Genomic DNA, 19,212 nt, shown 5'->3' with positions numbered 1-19,212 from the left:
ACCTTTAATCCAGGGCTTTATATTGAGTTTTTCCCACCTTTCCCTATGCCAGGGAATATGGTTCTCAATAAACATTTAGATTCAGGCCCCTTACTATGTACTGTGTTATTAAAAATTGAAGAAATTGAGTGGTCAGCATCAAGAAGAACATGATTAAATTCACTCATAACATGCCCTCTGTATTTCAAAGACAGTATTGCTAATGCTTCACTCAAATAACAGTGGAAAGTAGAAGGCAATTGCCATGACTCCAGATATTGCGAAGGATGGTAATAACAAATAATTTTTAAGGCAATCTTCTGTATTACTAGCAAAGCTAACCTGGTTGGGTTAGCCAGAGCAAGCATAGACAAAGCTTGGCAGAGAGGTAGTACTGTTTATCATTTATGAAAGCATCTGTGCTAGCTGAGGCCCAGTGCGTCCCTTGTGCATCTTCATTAGTAAAGAAGGCTTCACAAAGAGTTTGGCTGTCAGATTGATCACCGGCAGAAACTTGTAGGCAGAAAAATGGTCTCTCATGTGATATGCCTGCTGACAATACAATTCTAAATGGACACCTGCTTGTCTGGCCTGAGGAACCAAAGGTGGCTTCCTTGTGGATCACTGAATGCAGAAATTGAGTTCTGTCTACAGCAGCCCAAGTAAACCACTGACCTTAGAGGGCTCCAGCAGAAATCCTATTCCTGAATCTGTTTTCCTTTAGCTGAACTTTGGAAAATACCTGTGTTGACTGAGATATTTCTTGGTCAATTATCATCTTTTTTTCTTATTTTCGAAGAAATATTCAATGCAGTAGCCATGTAGATGCTTTATTCTTAGCCATTATTCTGTTATCAGGCACAAAGGAGTAAAATGGAGCAAAGCAGTGGGACATTTAAGGATATGCTTCATGGTGCCCACATAGAACATGTTTTGAAAACTTCTACAGCTGGCCTAAAAGCATGACATTTGGACAGTTGTGCAATGGAAACCGCCATTATAGACAGCTTAATTTGTCCCTGAGAATGAACCTTAGACTGAATTAGTCAGAGATCCACTTGAAATCGTTTAATAGTTATTTCCAACGTTAACTGCTGTGTGGCACTGAACAGAACCTTCAGTGGAAATGAACAGCTTTATCCAAGAACAATAAAGGAAAATACATTACTATACTGCTGCACTGGTTGTTGTGCTGCTCTGAAGCATACTGTTATCACTATATTTGATCAATTCCGCCCACTCTTGACCATCTACCGCTGACATTATAAGTCAGTACTTTTGTTCTTAAGGAAGGATGGATTAGCCTGAACACCTCCCATCACATAACACAGCTATAAAATGTATGGCGTGGCAAGATGTGAAACTGGCAGAGAAGTGATATGGCACATAAGCCATTAGCTAGTCACTAGTTTTGTGTGTTTAGAGCTTGTCCAGTATAACCACTTTGCTGCTGATGTTTGGGTCCAGATGGATGCAGTGGAGCTGAGACTGGCCTCCAATTTTACACCAGAGAAGAAAATGCTTGTGCCGCTGTTATTTAGACAAGAGCGTTGCTTTTCTTTCTTTCTTTTTTCTTTTTTTTTTTCCATTCATGTCTCTTTCTTGTTGTTGTAAAGGTTGGAGAAATAAAAGCCCACGCAGCGGAGTGGAAAGCGAATGTGACAGCTGAGTTCAGAGAGACACGGAGGCGGCTCAGTGTGGAGATCCATGACAAACTTCAGCGGGCAGCCACCATCCGGAGCATGGAGCGCAGGCGCCTGGGCCTGGACCAGCGGGCCCACTCTTTAGACATGCTCTCTCCGGAGAAACGCTCTGTGTTTACTGCCTTGGAAACAGGACGCTTTAAGGCTTCATCTCAGGAAAGCATCAACAACAGGCCTAACAACCTGCGCCTTAAAGGGTCAGATCAGCTAAACAAGCACGGTCAGGGGGCATCTGAGGACAACATCATTAACAAGTTTGGATCGTCTGCTAAGATGACTAAAAGGAAAAACAAAGACCTCAAAAAAACCATCCCTGAGGATGTGTGTAAAATTTATGAGACCTTCCGAAACTACTCCTTGGATGAAGAAAAAAAGGAAGAGGAGAGTGAGAAGATGTGTAATTCTGAGAACTCTTCTAGCACTGCAGTCCTGACCAATTGCATGCAGCAGCACTCAGACCTGGAGAATGGAGTGATCCCCAACGAAACCAAAGAAAGGGAACATGAAAACAAAGCATTACTTGAAGACAGAAGTTAAATGTAAAAGATGCTTGACTTGAATTAACAATGTTAGTGTTTTTATATACATATATATATTGAGACACGTGCCTTATATAGACTTCTTATTCAGTCTGAATTATAGAATCGTAGAGTCATAGAATAGTTGGAGTTGGAGGGGACATTAAAGATCATCTAGTTCCAACCCCCCTGTCATGAACAGGGACATCCCAATAAATTCGGCTGCTCAAGGCCCCATCCAGCCTGGCTTTGAACACCGCCAGGGATGGGGCATCCACAACTTCCCTTGGCAGCCTGTTCCAGTGTCTCACTGCTCTCATGGTGAAGAAATTCTTCCTAATGTCTAGTCTAAACCTGTCCCTCTCCAGTTTATACCCATTACCCCTCGTCCTATCACCACAAGCCTTTACGAATAGTCACTCCTCAGCTTTCCTGTAGCCCCTTCAGGTACTGGAAGGTCACTATAAGATCTGCTCAGAGTCTTCTCTTCTCCAGGCTGAACAACCCCAATCTCAGCCTGTCCTCGTAGGGAAGGTGCTCTAACCCTCCGATCATCTTTGTAGCTCTCATCTGGACCCATTCCAACAGCTCCATATGCTTCTTATATTGAGGATTCCAGAACTGGACACAGTATTCCAGATGAGGTCTCACAAGAGAGGAATAAAGGGGTAGAATCACTTCCCTCAACCTGCTGGCCACGCTTCTTTTGATGCAGCCCATAATACAGTTGGCCTTCTGGGCTGCGAGTGCACATTGCCAGTTCATGTCGAGCTTCTCGTCGACCAGCACCCCCAAGTCCTTCTCTGCAGGGCTGCTCTCAATCACATCATCTCCCATCGTGTACTGAAAATAGGGATTGCCCCGACCCAAGTGTAGGACGTTACACTTGGCCTTGTTGAACCTCATGAGATTCTCAGAGGCCCACTTCTCCAGTCTGTCCAGGTCCCTCTGGATGACATCCCGTCCTTCTGTTGTGGCAACTATACTGCTCATCTTGGTGTCATCTGCAAACTTGCTGAGGGTGCACTCAATCTCGCTGTCAATATCATTGATAAAGTTATTGAACAGCATCGGTCCCAGTATGGACCCCTGAGGGACACCATTCATCACGGATCTCCATCTGGACTTTGAGCCATTGACCACTACTCTTTGAATACGACCATCTAAGCAGTTTCTTATCCACCATACTGTCCATCCATCAAATCAATATCTCTCCAATTTAGAGAGAAAGATGTTGTGGGGGACTGTGTCAAAGGCTTTACAGACGTCTGGGTAGAATACATCTGTTGGTTTACCCATGTCAGCTGCTGTACTTACTCCATCATAGAAAGCCACTAAGTTGGGCAGACAGGACTTGCCCCTCGTGAAGCTGTGCTGGCTGCCATTAATTGCCTTCTTATCCTCCATGTTCTTAGAATAGCTTCTAGGAGGATCTGTTCCATGATCTTCCCAGGCACAGAGGTGAGGCTGACAGGTCAGTAGTTCTCAGGGTCGTTGTTTCTACCCTTTTTAGAAATGGGCACAACATTACTCTTTTTCCAGTCACCAGAGACTTCTCGTTGCCATGACTTTTCAGATATCATGGAGAGTGGCTTGGCAACCACATCTGCCAATTCCCTCAGGCCTCTGGGATGCATCTCATCAGGTCCCATGCACTTATATATGTTCAGGTTCCTCAAGTGTTTGTGAACCTGATCCTCCTCTACTGTGGGAGGGGGTCTACCCCCCTGGTCACCATCTTGCTGTCCCATGACCCAGGAGAGAGAGCAGTTATCAGCGAAGACTGAGGCAAAAAATTAAGTACCTCGGCCTGCTCCTCATCTGTTGATACGTGATCCCCATGTCCAACGATCAGTGGGGGTACGTTCTCTTTGACCTTCAAGAGAATGTATTATATAGCATCGAAGAATATTTCACTGTGCCATAAAGACTCAAGCTTGCTCTGCCAAAACAAATCAGGAACACAACACTGCAGAATGGCAACAGAAAGCTACGCACATGGAAATTTCAACCTGTATAAGATTACCAAGAGAAGACACAAAGGAAGAGACTAAACTATGGCAATATCACCGGAGTGCTCGTACCATGGCATAGTATTAGACAAAGGGCAGCTATGTAAGAAGAGCCTTGGAAAGGGATGAAAAAGTGTGTATCTTTGTAATAGAGTATGCATCCATAAAGCCTTCCCCAGTGATTAAAAAGAGGAGAAATTATTGGAGTGAAACTAGAAACTTTCACTGAGGCTTAGTTTATGTTTTGGCACGTGATCCAAGCTAGATTTTTTTTTTCCATTTTTGAATCAGATGCATTATGTTTCTAAACTCCAAAAGAATGTCCATGGACACAGCCACCAGCTGGGTGCTGCTTTGAAAAATCAACACAGTCGTATTAAGGGTCGGATTTCTCTTTTCATTAAAAAAATAAAAACAAACAAAAAAAACCCACACTCTGTCACTATTTCTCTTAACCAGTGACAAAAAAAAAGAAAAAAGGAAAAGAAACAAGTGGATTTTTTTTTTCTTGTCTAGGAAATATTCAATGTAAAGTCACAGCAAGAAAGTGCATATGAAGAAAATGCAACATCTTGTGCTATGTTATTTAAAAGAAAAGAAACATTAATTTAATGAAATTTGGCTAGGTGTATGAAACAGTGGGACAACTGATACTTTGAAATAATTTCTCCTTCACAATTTCTACCACTGAAAGAAAAGCCCTTCAATTTTAATGCTGTAACATTATGAAGACAGAAGGAAAGCTCTAGCTTTTGCATGTCAGCAAACTGCTGTTCTCTGTAGCTGAATCTGATTTTTTAAAAATAGACATAAGAGCATATATGCTATTCAGATGAGGGCCAGGGCAACCACAGAATCTCAGGGCTCTCTGCTCCTTTTGCTGGGTTTGGGTTTAGTCATAAGCTGCAATCAAATCTCAGAAAAAAAAAAAAAGGAATTTAGGAAAAGAAGTTGAGAAAAATCTGGTGGTAATTTTTTAAGTGCTTATAGCTTTAAGTGCCATTAATGCTATCATATTTTGTAACTTTTAAACAAGTATTTTTAATTATTTGTTTTATTTCCTTTCAGGTACTATCTTTGTTTGACATTTGCTATCTCTTTTCTTGATAAAATCTAAACATGAGCTCTCTGCATTTCTAGACTGAAGTGAAATGTAACCGAACTGTGGGCATTTTTAAAATATTTTTTGTGGTGTCTGGACATGTGGATATAAGAAGTACAAGTGTCCCTAGACTTAATAGTAAATATTCAAAGAAAAGGCTGCAAAATAATTAATGAGAATTGCAAAGCACACTGTATTTTTGTAGCCTCAGCCTATGGGCTGCTCAGTTTGCCATTGCAGACAGAAGATTTTGCATGCTGGAAATGAGGTAGAGATGATTGCACCAGCAGTGCTTTCCCTGCTCCTTCACTAAATCCTAAATATTCCTGCAACTGAAACTGTAGGCTTATAGGTAAAATAAGCATGAGTGGAGATGCCAGAGATATATTGAGTCTTGCAGTCTACTCAAACATACAGACACTTGCGGGTCACACAGGCACAGACTTTTGGAACTGCATGCCCTTGTCTGCAAACACAAAAATGCATGCTTTGTTTTCTGTGATAGTTTCTGAGGTTTTATGCACAAGGAGCCAGCTCAAAATCTAACTGGTCACCAGAACACGTTTGCCATGACTACGAGTAGAAGCATGGCAATGCAAATGCAAATTTCAAGTATGCATATTTGCATATCTAATTGACTCTGCAGGATTTGTAGGAGTGAGCCAAATTCCACTAGTGCAGAAGAGGAAAGAGGTTCTTGGCGTGTTCTGTCTGCTGATTCACTTCACTTGAAACATCATATCATCTTTTTAACTTCATCATCTGTCTGAAAATTAAGGACAAAAAAATCCCAATTTCAGGTCATGTGGGATTGCTTTAACTCAATAAGATCCAATAGAAATTGATAGAAATTGAATTCTGCTTAGTTTGCCAATGTATCTCTTAAGGTACAGGGCTCCACACTGGCTTTAGCTTACTGGGGGTAGGGCAGTAAGCCCAGTTCCTAGGAGAAGTTTCATCTGCCTCAGTAGCTACTGTGGCATTTAGAGGCTTTTGTGAAATGTGGCCCTGTGCTTGGATTCACTGTGATGTCTTCAGATCCTATCCTTCTCAAGCCACAGGCAGACACCAGCAAGATACAGATCTGTTCTATCTTTAGTCCTTCAGGCCTCCTGCTCCTGATTATGGGCAGGTCTGGAATTAATTCAGCCTTGAGTGCCACATGTGTGCAAATCTTCTGAAGTCTCAGTCACAAATACAGTGATTCATGTTGTGCTAATTTTGTAGTGCCAGGATGGATGAAGCATGCTTAGATGTACTAAGGTTTTATGTTGTTCAGATCTGGGGTTTTACTGTGGTCTAGTTGGACGTTAGGAGTGAAAAGCTATGATGTAAATTTGCATTTGAATTCCAGAGAAGGTTCAGAAGTGCTCAGACATGCAACTTGTGTCCTTGGAATTAAATTACTGCCTGGTTACACTGTCCTGCACTTCGTTTATATGAAGGATCACAAACCACACAAAACCATCTCATCACACAGATTGTGCTAAGAATTCTCCTTGGTTTCCAAATGCTAAAACCAACACCATGCATGCTGTGTTCCTCAGCTGAATTCTTCTCCAAGAAACGATTGCCTGTAATGGAAAAGTCCTGCACAGATGCACAGGCAGCTGTAAGGATATGGGAGATGCATTTCCTGTGTGAGAAATATGAGGCTTAGTTGAATCTAGAGTATTTCTGCTAATTAGGGTCAGGGAAAGCAAAAGTGTGTCTTGTAGGACTTGTCTGTGTGAGTAGGGAGTTGGACAGCAGGCAAGTAATGGAAAACAGGTCAATGTGAATGAAGTGACTGAGATGGCCAAATTCAGAACGTTTTGCTCTGATGAGATAGAAGACAATGAAATCTTGACATGTTTTTATTCTAAGCTTTTTGAGTTCTCAGTCTGTCTCCTGTCCAGATTCTAGCTGATTATGTGTGTGTGCATTTGTGACTCTCTTTTCTGCCCGGACATGACATGCAGGAGTACTGGGCTGGCATTTTATCAGCTGTGTCTTCAGCAACTCCTGATTTAGGACATGATAGTTTCAGGGGCAAAGGGCGATGCTGAATAAACTCCCAGAGATGCTGAAGAAAGCATTTGATGACCTTTTATATGGAAGCAAAACTCTCTCTTTCATTCCTGTCCGTTTCTATGTCTGTGAAACTTGCTGAGAAAGCTGCCAGTCTGCTACTGGAGTAAATATTTTCTCCTATATGATTATAGGTACCTTAGTATACATATTTTCTATATGTATACTTTTCTATACTTTCATATTTCTAATATGGGAAGAGCAAATGGTATATCACATAGGAGCCAGACAGAAATATCTGACAACTAATATGATATTTTAATGTCCTAAATTGCTTCTCCCCTTCTAAAGTTGTACACAACAACCTGGGAGAGTATCTTGGTTCGAACATCAAGTATTTTTACGGGCAAAGTTCTTATTCTTCGGCATTTAAGAATACTTGTTGTTTCTAGTCAAGCCGTTCCACCATTATTGAAAGTTTTATCAAAAAGTAGTCTGAACTATATCCAAAACTCGTTGCTGTAAATTACACCCTTTCACAGCAGCCTGAAAATGAAAGTCTAACAAAAGGGTGACTTACTGACTTTTAACTCTCAGATCTTGCCCTGAGCACATTACTTGACATGGGAATTGGGACCTGAAAGAACGAAGGAAACATGGATTTTCTATAGCTGCAGCCCTCACACAAAGAGGACGACTCAGCTGTTTTCCTACAGCTTTCAGCTCTGCAGTCCCACTTTCTACTGTCTTGTGCTGGAGAATTGTGGCGTGCTCCTTTGCAGATCCTCCTGAACCATTAACCATCACTAAACTTGTGCAGATTTTGCATGAGTGGTTTTTAAAAGATTTGCAACTTCATCCATGTGGCAATCTGTGAATTTTGTTATCCTTCAATGGGGAACATTATTCCTAATAGGTATCAATAGAAATAATAGTAAATAAAAATTACAGTGATTTATATTAATGAAATCTGATTTTGGTTGTTGCTGTGAAATTATAAATCATCTGAGCTTCTGCTGTCTGACTTTATGTCTCTAGTACCAGTCTGCTTCTTCCAAAGACATAAGTGTGTTACGCCAGAGACTTTCTGCAAAACTCTAATCCACAATAAATGGAAGTTCGTCTGTGAGTTCAGGATGTTAAAACCCCTACCCTTAAAGACCTTGCATTTTCCTGAATAATTTGTGTTTATGCTGTACATGGGCTGTTTGTTTGCCAGCTTTGGTTTTCTCAGGGGCTTACTTGTCTTGTCAGGTTGCATGATGTCTGCTAGCCTCACTTGTCCCATCAACCACTAAAAATAAATAACAGGCGAAGACCAAGCTTTATGTTATGTTGCGTACTAACCTTGAACAAGAAGTCTTCTACTAAACAGATATGAATTTGAAAGGTGGCTTGGAACTGCTCCAGTCCTTCCGGTATATTTATTTTTTCTGAATTATGTTTTGTCTAATCTAAGTCCAAAATCTCCCCTCACTGGGCGAGTGCAGTAAGGTTGAGCTAGCTTGTTATTTTTAAGCTTTTTAGAGCAAAGACTTGCTATTTTAACTCATCTCTACAGTGCCATTTATACTTACTGGGATGGCATTATATCAATACTAAATACAAATAAGCCCAGATTCAGAAACAGTTCCCTGGGCAATTAAATGTCAATGAAAACACAAAGCAAATCAACAGAAATCTATGAAACTCAAATAAAGGCTTGCAGATTAATGTATGAAACTAGATCTGAAAATTCCTTTGAGTTGCCTGATTCTCCCCAGCGTGTCCATCTCCTTTATTACCAGTAGCAGATACTCTTCTCAATACTGTTGCTGAGCTGGACTGTATTTTTTTTTCTACTGCAGTGCAACTGAAGTACATAATGATGTTAGAGTCTGTTGACTCATGCTATTGAAATCAGACATTGAGAAAGCAGTTACAAAAGCTAATTTGGGGGTGTCAGGATGTAGTCAGCACATGCTCTATAAGCTGGATCATGCTGTTTTGGGGTCACTCTAAAGGCAGGGCTTATCCACAATACTGGTGAGTTTTCAGGAACCAGTTGGAAAAAAGGTCCCAGGAGGCACATACACATGCCCAGCCTTCACACAGCACAGGTAATCAGTTCCTACACACATCCTTTGTGCTGATACCTCCCCGCTCCCTGCAGGTAGATGTGAACTTCTGGGCTCCCTTATCTCTGCTTACAGGTCACAGCTGAGCTGGGTCTTATCATCAGGAAATACCAGGGCTGCTGCTTTCAGGGGAAAATTTCTCTAGCAGGTGGCCTTTTGAGGCAAATAGGATCTGCTTTCCTTGGCTGAACTCCTTGACAGCAAATCACAGGCAGGTGATATTTGGCATGCGAGAGAGAATACTTGAGTTTCCCAAATATATTCCACCCCCACACTCTTCTTTCTTTGTGAGAGCTGGGTGCTTAAATAGGAAAGCTTAGAGTGCCTATTGTGAGATGTAAGCCAAACATACCAGGTTTCAGCCTAGCATTTAACAGTTTCTCAGATCCTGGATTCATCTAGTAGTTATACTTAGAAAAAGGAAGGATTTGTACCTGGATCACAGCTTTGTAACAATTTTAAGTTCTTCAGGCCTGTGTTTCAATGGTTTCAAACTGATTTTTTTCCAAGTTCTAATAGAATTTCATCTGGACTTTGTGGAAGGGGCTAAGAAATCATTATTAGTAATTTTCAGCCTTGCATGAAAAAGAAATTTCTTAAAATTAGGGGAAATATTTCAGTGGGATGCTGATCTACTGTTTTTCCTGATCAACATCAAATTATAGTATAAGCAATAGGTAATCCACTTGCAGGACATTCTGTCTGCTTTCTTGTCTCTGTCCCTCTTTCTATCTCTCTGTAAGATTTTATGGTGCTTTAGAAAGGCATTTTCAGAAAAGGGATGATTTAATAATTTAACAGGGTACTGAGCAGAATGTGCTTGTACCATCTTGATAAGTTTTGCTGCTATTGTCCTTATTTTATGATGTAATGTTTTACAAAGATGGAAAAAAAAATTGCAACAAAGACCTTCTGAATGATGAAAATGTTTTTCCTGTTGTGGTTTTTTTTCTCTCTCTCTGTTGTCCTATTATCTAGCAAGGGCAGAGGAGCTATAATTAATCTTCCCATTTGCATATCCCGGTGGAAAACAGGGCATTGCTGGTAATCTCACTGTTGCCACATATTTGTGCTTGTTTTTGCCCTTCCTACCTTTTCTCTTTGGTTGACAATCTGGATTGTGGTGATTTCTGGGTCTCACTGGGAAGCTGTGGTGTTGGGCTGGTTGCAAAAGAGATGCACATACTGCCAGCCATACCTGTACTCATCCTGAGCCACGTTTCTGCATCTGGTGACCAGTGACAAGGGAAGTAAGGAGCAGAACTTTGTGGAGGCTTTGTCTCTCCTAGTCTCTGTCCATAGAAATTATTCTCCAGGATGTCTCTAAGAGGTTAGTAATGCAGACAGGAGGGTGGAGGGAGAAAGTGAAACTTTTTGACCTTGGGAGGCACAGATAAGGTTGGGATAGTCTTTTACTGTGAATTCTTTAGTCTTTTTGCAGCTCTATTCAGTGTCTTCATGTGAAATACCATCTATGTGAGACCTCAGTTTGCCCTGCTGCCTTGTTTCCATCAACTTGGGAAGCTGCAACGTCAGCCCAGTCACAGTGCACTCACAGATGGTGCAAACCCTTCAACTATGGTTTCTTTGTCAGAAAATGGAGGTGACAATTCCTGCAAGCAGGGTTTGATATAGTGTATAGAGAGACACCTCAAGGCTGAGCCTTCCTTTGAATTTGAGGGGTAAAAAAAGGTGCCTATATACTGAGGACAAAACTCCTCTGTTTTTGTGCTACTCTTTATATGCTGTTTATGCTACACAGTCCATGCTGGTTCTTGCTACTTGTTAATTGCATGAATCAAGACATATTTCTCCAAAGCCCATCCCCTACTTCCAAACCATGACTCTTCCTCTATGAGCATGTGTCTTTTAATGGGATATGCTTTAGCTACTCTGTATCACTCCTGTTTTTTCTTGCAAAAATGGTTAATTGCATTTCCAGTTTATGCACATTCTCATTCTGCCCAATTTCCATTTCCAGAGTATGACCTTATCTAGCTACAGCTGTTTGCTCTGACTTTGTGACCTATTGCCTCAGATATACAGAAGTCTACTTTGAGTCCTCCAGCAGGATGATTTATTTTACCAGTCAGCACAAGTAAATGTTCCTAGAGGTGATTGAGAAAGACAAAGGAAAAAAGGCGGCAAGAAGGCAGATGTGTGGCAAGTTGTGAAATACTTTTTTTCCACTGCAAAATCTGTATGCAGAGTGCAAAGGGTTGCACTATGATTCTTGTGGAAACATGGTTTTTCCCAGTACAGTCTGCTGTTTTGCATAATACCAAATATTCTTGAAACAAATTGTTTCACAGTAGAAAAAAGATTGAAATTGTATTAAAAAATAATAAATTTAGAACTAACATACTAGAACTGAGTAGCATATGGAGGAGGAACTCACACAGATTTCTCAGCACATTGCTTGGGCTGACAGGTGTCAAACTGCTTTCTGGCAAAGCTTTAGATCATTTCCATGGAGGACACTTTCCCTGTCATAGGAGACCTCCTCTGGATCATCCCTTCCTTTCCTTCTTACAGAAGATGCTGACGTTTTTCTTGATAGTGCTCTCTTGATGGTACCATTTCTTGGGCAAAGTTCCCTGCTCCCTTTTGGGACAATGTCGTTACTGAACCAAATTTAAACAGGATGGATGGACACCATAGGTTTGACCTGAAGCCGTTAGCTAAATGGACTTGTGCCACTATTTCCTTCTAAGTATGACTAGGAAGAATAAAGCAGTAAAATAAGGTTGTATTACATTTCAGAGCATGTTGGACCTGTGAGTCTTGGTTGTGCACATGAAAAACTTGTACATGATAGCCACTCTATTAAACTGAACCTCAGTATGCCAAATTAATTGTTCGGGATCCAAAACTGCGGTCCTTTTCTCTCACTTAGAACCATGAGAATCGCTTTCTAAAAAAGAAGCATTTAAAATGAGCTATATAGTCCTACTTTTTAGCAGAAATCTGAGTATTTCTTGAGGTGGACAACTGACTTCATGTTCAATAAAAAGCAGGTAAAACATGAATATTTTAACTCTTGTGAAAAAAAAAAAAGAAGAAAAGCAAGCAAGCAAACAACAAAAAAACTGATCAAAGACTCCTGACTTTCCCTAAGCCACTCTCACTTAACACATCTGGACTTGTGTGCATTTCATACCTTTGCAGATGGCATCAATGAAAAAAAGACATGCAGACTGCATTTTGGTCTTGTTAACCTTTCAGAGCTAATCCAGCAAGGAGAAAGTCAGTTGGTTTTTAATCCCTTGTGTGCACTACATATGGATCTAACAATTGCGAGTGAATTGCTTCCCCTTGCATGAATATCTGGGCAAAAAAAGAGACAGAAAATGCCACAAAGGACAAAGTTTGGCCTGCAAATCTCTTTTTCCTAAGAGGATTTGTGGGAAAGAAATTACGTAGCATGTTCCAGAGCACAAGCTGGGAATGCAAGGACTGAAAAAAACCCCAAAACAGCAGATAAACTGATGCTATTTTTGCAAAGAGTCACTACAGAGCCCATGAGGTCATTTCTGTGATGTCACATTGCAGACCTGGGGATGACTATAAGATATTGCAGCTGGATAAACAAAAGCATTTGCAATCACTGCCACATCTGTTAAGTGTTTTGAAAGGCTGGAGCCAGGCTAAGTGATATTCCTCCACAGTGTGAACACAGCAGCAGGCTTTTAGGGATTAAGCAAAAACAAATGATGATTGTCTGTTTTGTTACAAGGGAAATAAGCACTGAGTAACAGCAAGATTTCCAGTGAGCCCCAGGTGCAGAAAGATACAAGGTGTGCTGTCAGATTTACACTGAAGTGTTTAATCCTCCAGCTGGGCTGCGTGCGTGTCTCAAAGACAACAGCCCACTCAACTGTTCAGCCCAGACTCTTTTATAGGACAAGCCCATATTGAAAGGAAGGCGTGCAGCACTATAAAGCAAATTATATTGTTTTATTTCCATTTCTCATTCTGATGTAGCTCTATTTGATAAACTAAACATAGTTTGTCAGGTTAAAAAAAAAAAAAGAAAAAAAAAAACAACGACAAAACACTCTATAGGCTGCAATTGCCACCTTTTCCCCTGGAATCCCTTCTGCACAGCTTCCTGCTGAGAATGATTTATAATAAACAGCACAGTCTTGCTGTTTGAGGGACAGTATATGACTAGATTTTTCATAGGAAATAAAAGAGGAGGAGTACCCCTGAAGTCTAGTCTTAAAATAAACTGGAAAATACATTTTTATTATCTCACCCTGCAAATATGAATTCCTTTTTAGCAAGAAGCTGTTTTATCATTCACAGCTTAACAAGAGCTTTAAATGAATAATTCCATTTCTGTTTTTCATCACTTAAATTTCCTGCCTTGCTAAGTCTACTTTGATCTATTAAAATAAGTGGTTTCCTCTCTCTAGAATGGACCTCCCTCATTCAGGGTTAGCACTAATATATCAGCCTTGCCCACTTGCAATCCTGCATGAAGCAATCTGATCTCATTAACTCTTATTTGGCAGTTCCCAAGCAAACCACTTTAATGCAACAGCAAAACAGGTTCAGGCTGTGCTTGGCTATTTCTCTTGCCCATCATCAATCACACATTCCTCCCTAGGTTTCCCATTCCTGCTTGTCTGTTCCTCGTTAACACGTCGAGCAAGGGGTCCACCTACAATAAATAAGCTCCCTTCAAGGTAGTTGTGCTTTGTTTTTTGATGTGTGAGGGGAGGCTGTGAAGGCCAAGGAAAGTGAGATACTTCCTGTAAATATGATGGTGACTGTCATATTTGTGGTATTTGGGCTGGCTGTTTTAAGCAATGATCATCTTGGCCACTGTCTGGATCTCTGTATGTCAGTCTAGACAGACTTATCTGTTATTAACACATATACTGAATTCCCATCAAGCATCCAGAATATGGGTAAATGAGTACATTGGGGATGCTCCTTGGATGCTGAAAAAAATTTCAGAGAAATGTAGTGTTAACGGTCCAATAAAGTAGCTCAATAAGAGGAAATAATTAAATAATTTTCTCTCTGTGTGAGACGGTATTATTTAGTCAGTTTACTGGTCAGTTTGTGCTAAGAATTTAAAGGAGACCTACAGGTGATTATGGACCAAGAAAAAAGGTCTTTGTTTAACAGCCCTGGAAGCTTTGAAAAGGAAAACGGGCTTGTAGAGAGAACCTGCAGGCTCTTTATAGGAGGATTTCATGTCCGTTAATATGATCATTAATAGCTTGTGTTGCAATCAATATGTATCCGGAGTGCAGAAGTTCAGAAAACGTTAGTTGAAATGTCAACCTGTTAAGCAGAAAACTGGGATACGTCAGAGTCCCTTGGCTAGGCAAAGATTTGAACATGTTATTGGCTATAAAACAGGTGGATGGGCGCACACTGCGGTGCCAATGTTAAATGAGAAATAATGCAGAAAAGACATATGTTTCTTCTTCTGTTGTACTGAGGGGCCCTCTTTGGCATTTCTAGTCAATTTAGAGGGCAGAAGTAGTCACTGTGTTTCTGACTCTTTTAATGATCATAAAGACTGATGTCTTACGATTTTTTTTCACTGTAACAAAAATTCTGTTATATCTTGACAGGTACTAGGAATAGTTTTCTAGAGAGGTGAACTGTGCTAAAGAAGAAGTTGATATTTTTTTCATTTCAATTTTAGGAAGGGCAAATGGGAATGGATTGGATTAAGGGATACTATGTTTGGATCAGACTTTAAACAGGGGTTTGATCAAGCATTAGGTGCAAAATTGCACAGTGCTAGTAAAATACTATGTAAAAACCTCAGTGCCTGGGCTAAGAACAGACTGGAAAAGAGAAGAAATCTTGGTAAAACAAGAGCTCAGAATTACTGATCTTTCAGTTCAAAGGCAAACTCTGGAAAACAAAAATGTAAAATAACCAAAATGTTATCTTCTCAGTGAAATACAAAAGCAGTAAAAAAACTCCGGCCAAATTCAAGTTGCATTTTCAACCTGAACCAAAATGTCACGTTTGGATTTTAAATGAACTTTTCCATAGAAATTAAAAGAACCTTCTATTACCTCAAATGAAAACAATCTGGCTTACATCTTCCTTCCAGATAAAATAAATCAATATATTATTCAACTGAATTTGGTTTGTCAAACCAAATGAGAAGAGTCGGTTTAGCCAGCAGGAGGCATATATGGTTCAAGTAGAAGTTTGTTTCCTGTTGTACACCAAATCTCCGAGTAGCTCTGAAGTCTGCTCTCACCAGTATGTACTTAACAAAATCACTAGAAAACACAAGCCAGTGTTTTAGAAATGCAGGCTTTTTCCCCAATAGGAGTTTAATGTAATGATCCAATCTTCATGTGAGCAGCCAAAGGTAAGGTGAAGGCACATGTGGAATCTTAATAATTTAAAGTATTTTGATAGCATAGTAAATTCTACCTGATTATTAACAAGCAGAGGATATTTTCTCCTCGAGGTACTTGTTTCAGTTTCATGTTTGATGTACTGCATTGTATTTTAATAGTCACTGAATTTCCATTACACACTAGGAAAACATGAAAATCTTCCAAATCAATTCCAATTACAGATATCAGTGAGGATTGGATTTAGTTTGCACTTCTGTTATCTACAGTAAGAACTTTAAGTAGCACAGCAATAGTTTGGTTTGAAACTGGAAATCTACTGCTTCGTGACACCTGTTTATACTTCATTGTATTTTCTTCTATAAGTACATAATTATTTCTAAATGTAGTGACTGTGTTTTTTCTTTAGTGTATCTCTTCTTTCATGGTCTTTGATTAGTTCTGCTTCTCTTGTGTGTTTTTTTAATTCTTTTTTTTTTTTTTTAAATTATTACTAAAATGCCCCAGTTAATACTATGGTGACTATGTAGAAAATCTTGCTTTTTACATGGCTGTTGCAGACTGTGGTCTGGAAGTTTGTGATCTGGACCGTCATGCAGAGTCACAACTTTACTTCAATAGCCATAGTGAAAGTCTGTCTTTAAAGCTTTATCAGCCTTATAAGAGATTGTTACCTCTTTCAGCTGAAACTCCTGTGGTGGCTGAGCCACACCAATATCACTGAGGTTCAATTAAAATACAGAAAAAATCAAAGTCCAGTTCCCTCTCACTTGGCTACATTAATTGTGCTAAGCTAAAAGGAATAAGAAGCAGAAGGTATTTCGTTTTGGCACTACTTTGCTACAATTTGAATACACACTACAAAGTGGTCACATTCAATTACCGGTTTTATCCAGCTACTTGTCAGTAGAATCACATTATCAGGCTAATCTTCATCAGCCATTTTTGAGATCAAGTCACTTATGCATGGATTTATTCCTTTCTAGGTGCTAGAATATCTTTCTCCAAATAAGAGAGAAGAACATGTCACATCTGAGCTGTAAAATTGCAAGGAAAAAAAATTAATTCATCCTGTAACTTTTCAAGGTCTATTACAGGTATTGTAATTTAAGGAGTTTGAAATAAAAAAAAAGAATTGCATTTTCACCTAGATCCAACAGACTGTGTTTTGAAAACTTTACTTCTGTATCCAGTAGACTATTAATCGTGGAAGAGAAGGCTTTGCCAAAGAATTCTGATTTATGTTCCAGTTAGAAATTTCTATACAGTAATTTTTCAGTTCCATTTCAAACTGAGGAAATGGCTTGGGCACAGTATTATCAAATAACATTTCAGTCATTTCTGAAGAAAGCAGAGTAAGCAGAGAAGTGAATCTCTTTGGAATTCTGCTTCTTATATGACTTGCTTAAGTTTAATATAGGGATTTTTGGACCTCCATGAGCAAAGAGGAATGGAGAAATGGAAATTCACACTTTAGTCCCATCAGGAAATATTCTGGTTTATAACCACAAATTCCAAAGACATTGAAGCATTTGACTGTTTAGCTGGTGACTGAGCACAACTGAGCATGTGTGATGCTTGTCAAGAATATGGACTGGTCTGGAGTGGGGACCTGTATCTCCTTGCTACCTCATATCACACAGAATCACACAGAATCACACAGAATCACAGAATCACACAGAATCACAAGGTTGGAAAGGACCCATTGGATCATCGAGTCCAACCATTCCTAACACTCCCTAAACCATGTCCCTAAGCACTTCATCCACCCGTTCCTTAAACACCTCCAGGGAAGGCGACTCGACCACCTCCCTGGGCAGTTTTTGGTTTTTTGTTTTTGTGGTTTTTTTTTTTTGAGTTTAAAGGAAAAAAACTTTATTTATGTTTAAAGATCAACACATTGAAGCTGCTGCAGGTTCTTCAGGCCTACGAAGCCTGGCTGAATCAAGAGGATTCTCTTTCCTCCATTTGGCCCACCCGAATGAAGACGTTGCGGCCAGTCCTGGTAGCTTTCCAGTCGTCGGGCAGGGAGTCAACCTTTTCCCGCAGTAGCCAGGAGGTGTGCAGGATGTCCTCACCACCTTTCCCGGCAAAACATTGTCCCATAAAGACAGCTGTGGAATCAGAAAACTTCTTCCAGTTCACAGTGAAGCCAAAGGTGCACTGCCCGTCCTCATCCAAGTGCTGGGTTCCAACAAGGGGACATGGCTCGATGGGTTTCTGGGCGCTTGACACAGCAGTGTGGTATGTGCCAGAGAAGTTGCCCTGGCTGTCAACCTTAAATATCTGCATCCTAGAGCCCAGGTCATTCTCATGTGGGCCTTATCCTTAGATCAAAGGGTTATTCTTCCATTTGCTGACACAGACAATATTTAATTTGTACTGTACAAAACCAGCAATTGAAAGACCCCCATTCCAGAAAACTGAGTGGTCAGAATGTTTATTTTGTGAAAAACGTCTGGGGTGGGGGGGGGTGCATGGGTGGCTGGTGGAAGATAAAATTCTTTCCAGGTACATCCTATAGCTGAGTTTAGCTCTGTCAGCAGTGAAGCCCTGAATATCCATCCATCCTTCTTGTTTTTTGTGGGGAAAGAAATGGCAGAGACATCTACTTCTAGATGAATCTTCATCTCTACATGTCCTCCTAGAGCAGTGAAGACCTGAAGCAAGTTATGTAAACATCTGAAGAGACAATTTTTCAGTAGCTTCTTTGTCCTTGATGTGACTAATTATCCACCAAATCTTCAGGTATTTGGCAATGAAGTTGGAACCACTAGTACCTGTGCGTTATCTCTTTGCTGCCTTTGGCTGGATTCCAGCTGCTGTGGCTTTTGATTCAATGCCTTTTACTGCTGATGAATTGAAACATGCAGAGATGAAGACAGGTAGTAAGGCCAAAGAAGAACCACAGCAGTGTTGCTTATCTGCAGAGTCATGTCAGGAGTCAGATTACTGTAAATTGGGAAGAGGGCATGTGCTTGCATAGTTTGGGCTAGAATAGGTCTTGTGGTCACTGGGCAAAAATCCTACCAATGAAGTAGCTCTCTTTTGAGGCCCGGCATTCATAGATCTTTCTTATTCCTTCTGGCTAACAGCACTGCACTTATTTCACTGACAATTTCAGAAGCAGGAATGGTGATAGGAAAACATATATTTCAAAATTAGAAATTTAAATACGGACCTTTAATTAAGTTTCAGAAAATATACCTGTGAGGTTAACAGATAAGAACTGGGGAAAAATCAAAACAGTTGATAGACTTTGCTACGTATAGAGTTAAATATTTGAAGCAAATTTTCTTCTTTTCAAGAAATATGGTCCTGGAGTACTGTGTAAAGACTAGCTCCTATACTCTTAGGCATGTAAAATAACGCTGCTGTATACACATACCCACATACGTATATGCTGTTGTGTCTTGCATAAGGATGG

At 40.2% G+C, this 19,212-nt stretch overlaps 2 protein-coding genes across 3 annotated transcripts in view; one reads left to right on the top strand and one right to left on the bottom strand.

The window, feature by feature from the left end:
• The window catches only part of KCNK10 (potassium two pore domain channel subfamily K member 10), a 75,252-nt gene extending 58,349 nt beyond the window's left edge, over positions 1-16,903 (top strand). The window contains exons 8-9 of one of the 2 annotated variants that reach the window (XM_054068960.1): positions 1,596-2,250; positions 16,772-16,903. In XM_054068960.1, coding sequence (XP_053924935.1) covers positions 1,596-2,219 — 624 coding nt within the window. In that variant the 3' untranslated portion in view covers positions 2,220-2,250; positions 16,772-16,903. Of the gene's footprint in view, positions 1-1,595; positions 10,349-16,771 lie in introns of those variants that run through there. The other variant, XM_054068959.1, reaches the window with a different exon arrangement.
• A 739-nt stretch (positions 16,904-17,642) lies between these two features.
• LOC128852338 (avidin-like) lies at positions 17,643-18,092 on the bottom strand. The gene has a single exon (XM_054068437.1). It carries the CDS (start codon positions 18,075-18,077, stop codon positions 17,730-17,732), a length of 348 nt encoding a protein of 115 aa, XP_053924412.1. The 5' UTR covers positions 18,078-18,092; the 3' UTR covers positions 17,643-17,729.
• Positions 18,093-19,212: the final 1,120 nt, after the last annotated feature.

Source organism: Cuculus canorus, chromosome 5 (assembly GCF_017976375.1).
Source record: "Cuculus canorus isolate bCucCan1 chromosome 5, bCucCan1.pri, whole genome shotgun sequence".
NCBI classification, from domain to species: Eukaryota; Metazoa; Chordata; class Aves; order Cuculiformes; family Cuculidae; genus Cuculus; species Cuculus canorus.
Note: the sequence above shows the minus strand (reverse complement) of the source record. Positions and strands in the feature narration are given on the sequence as shown.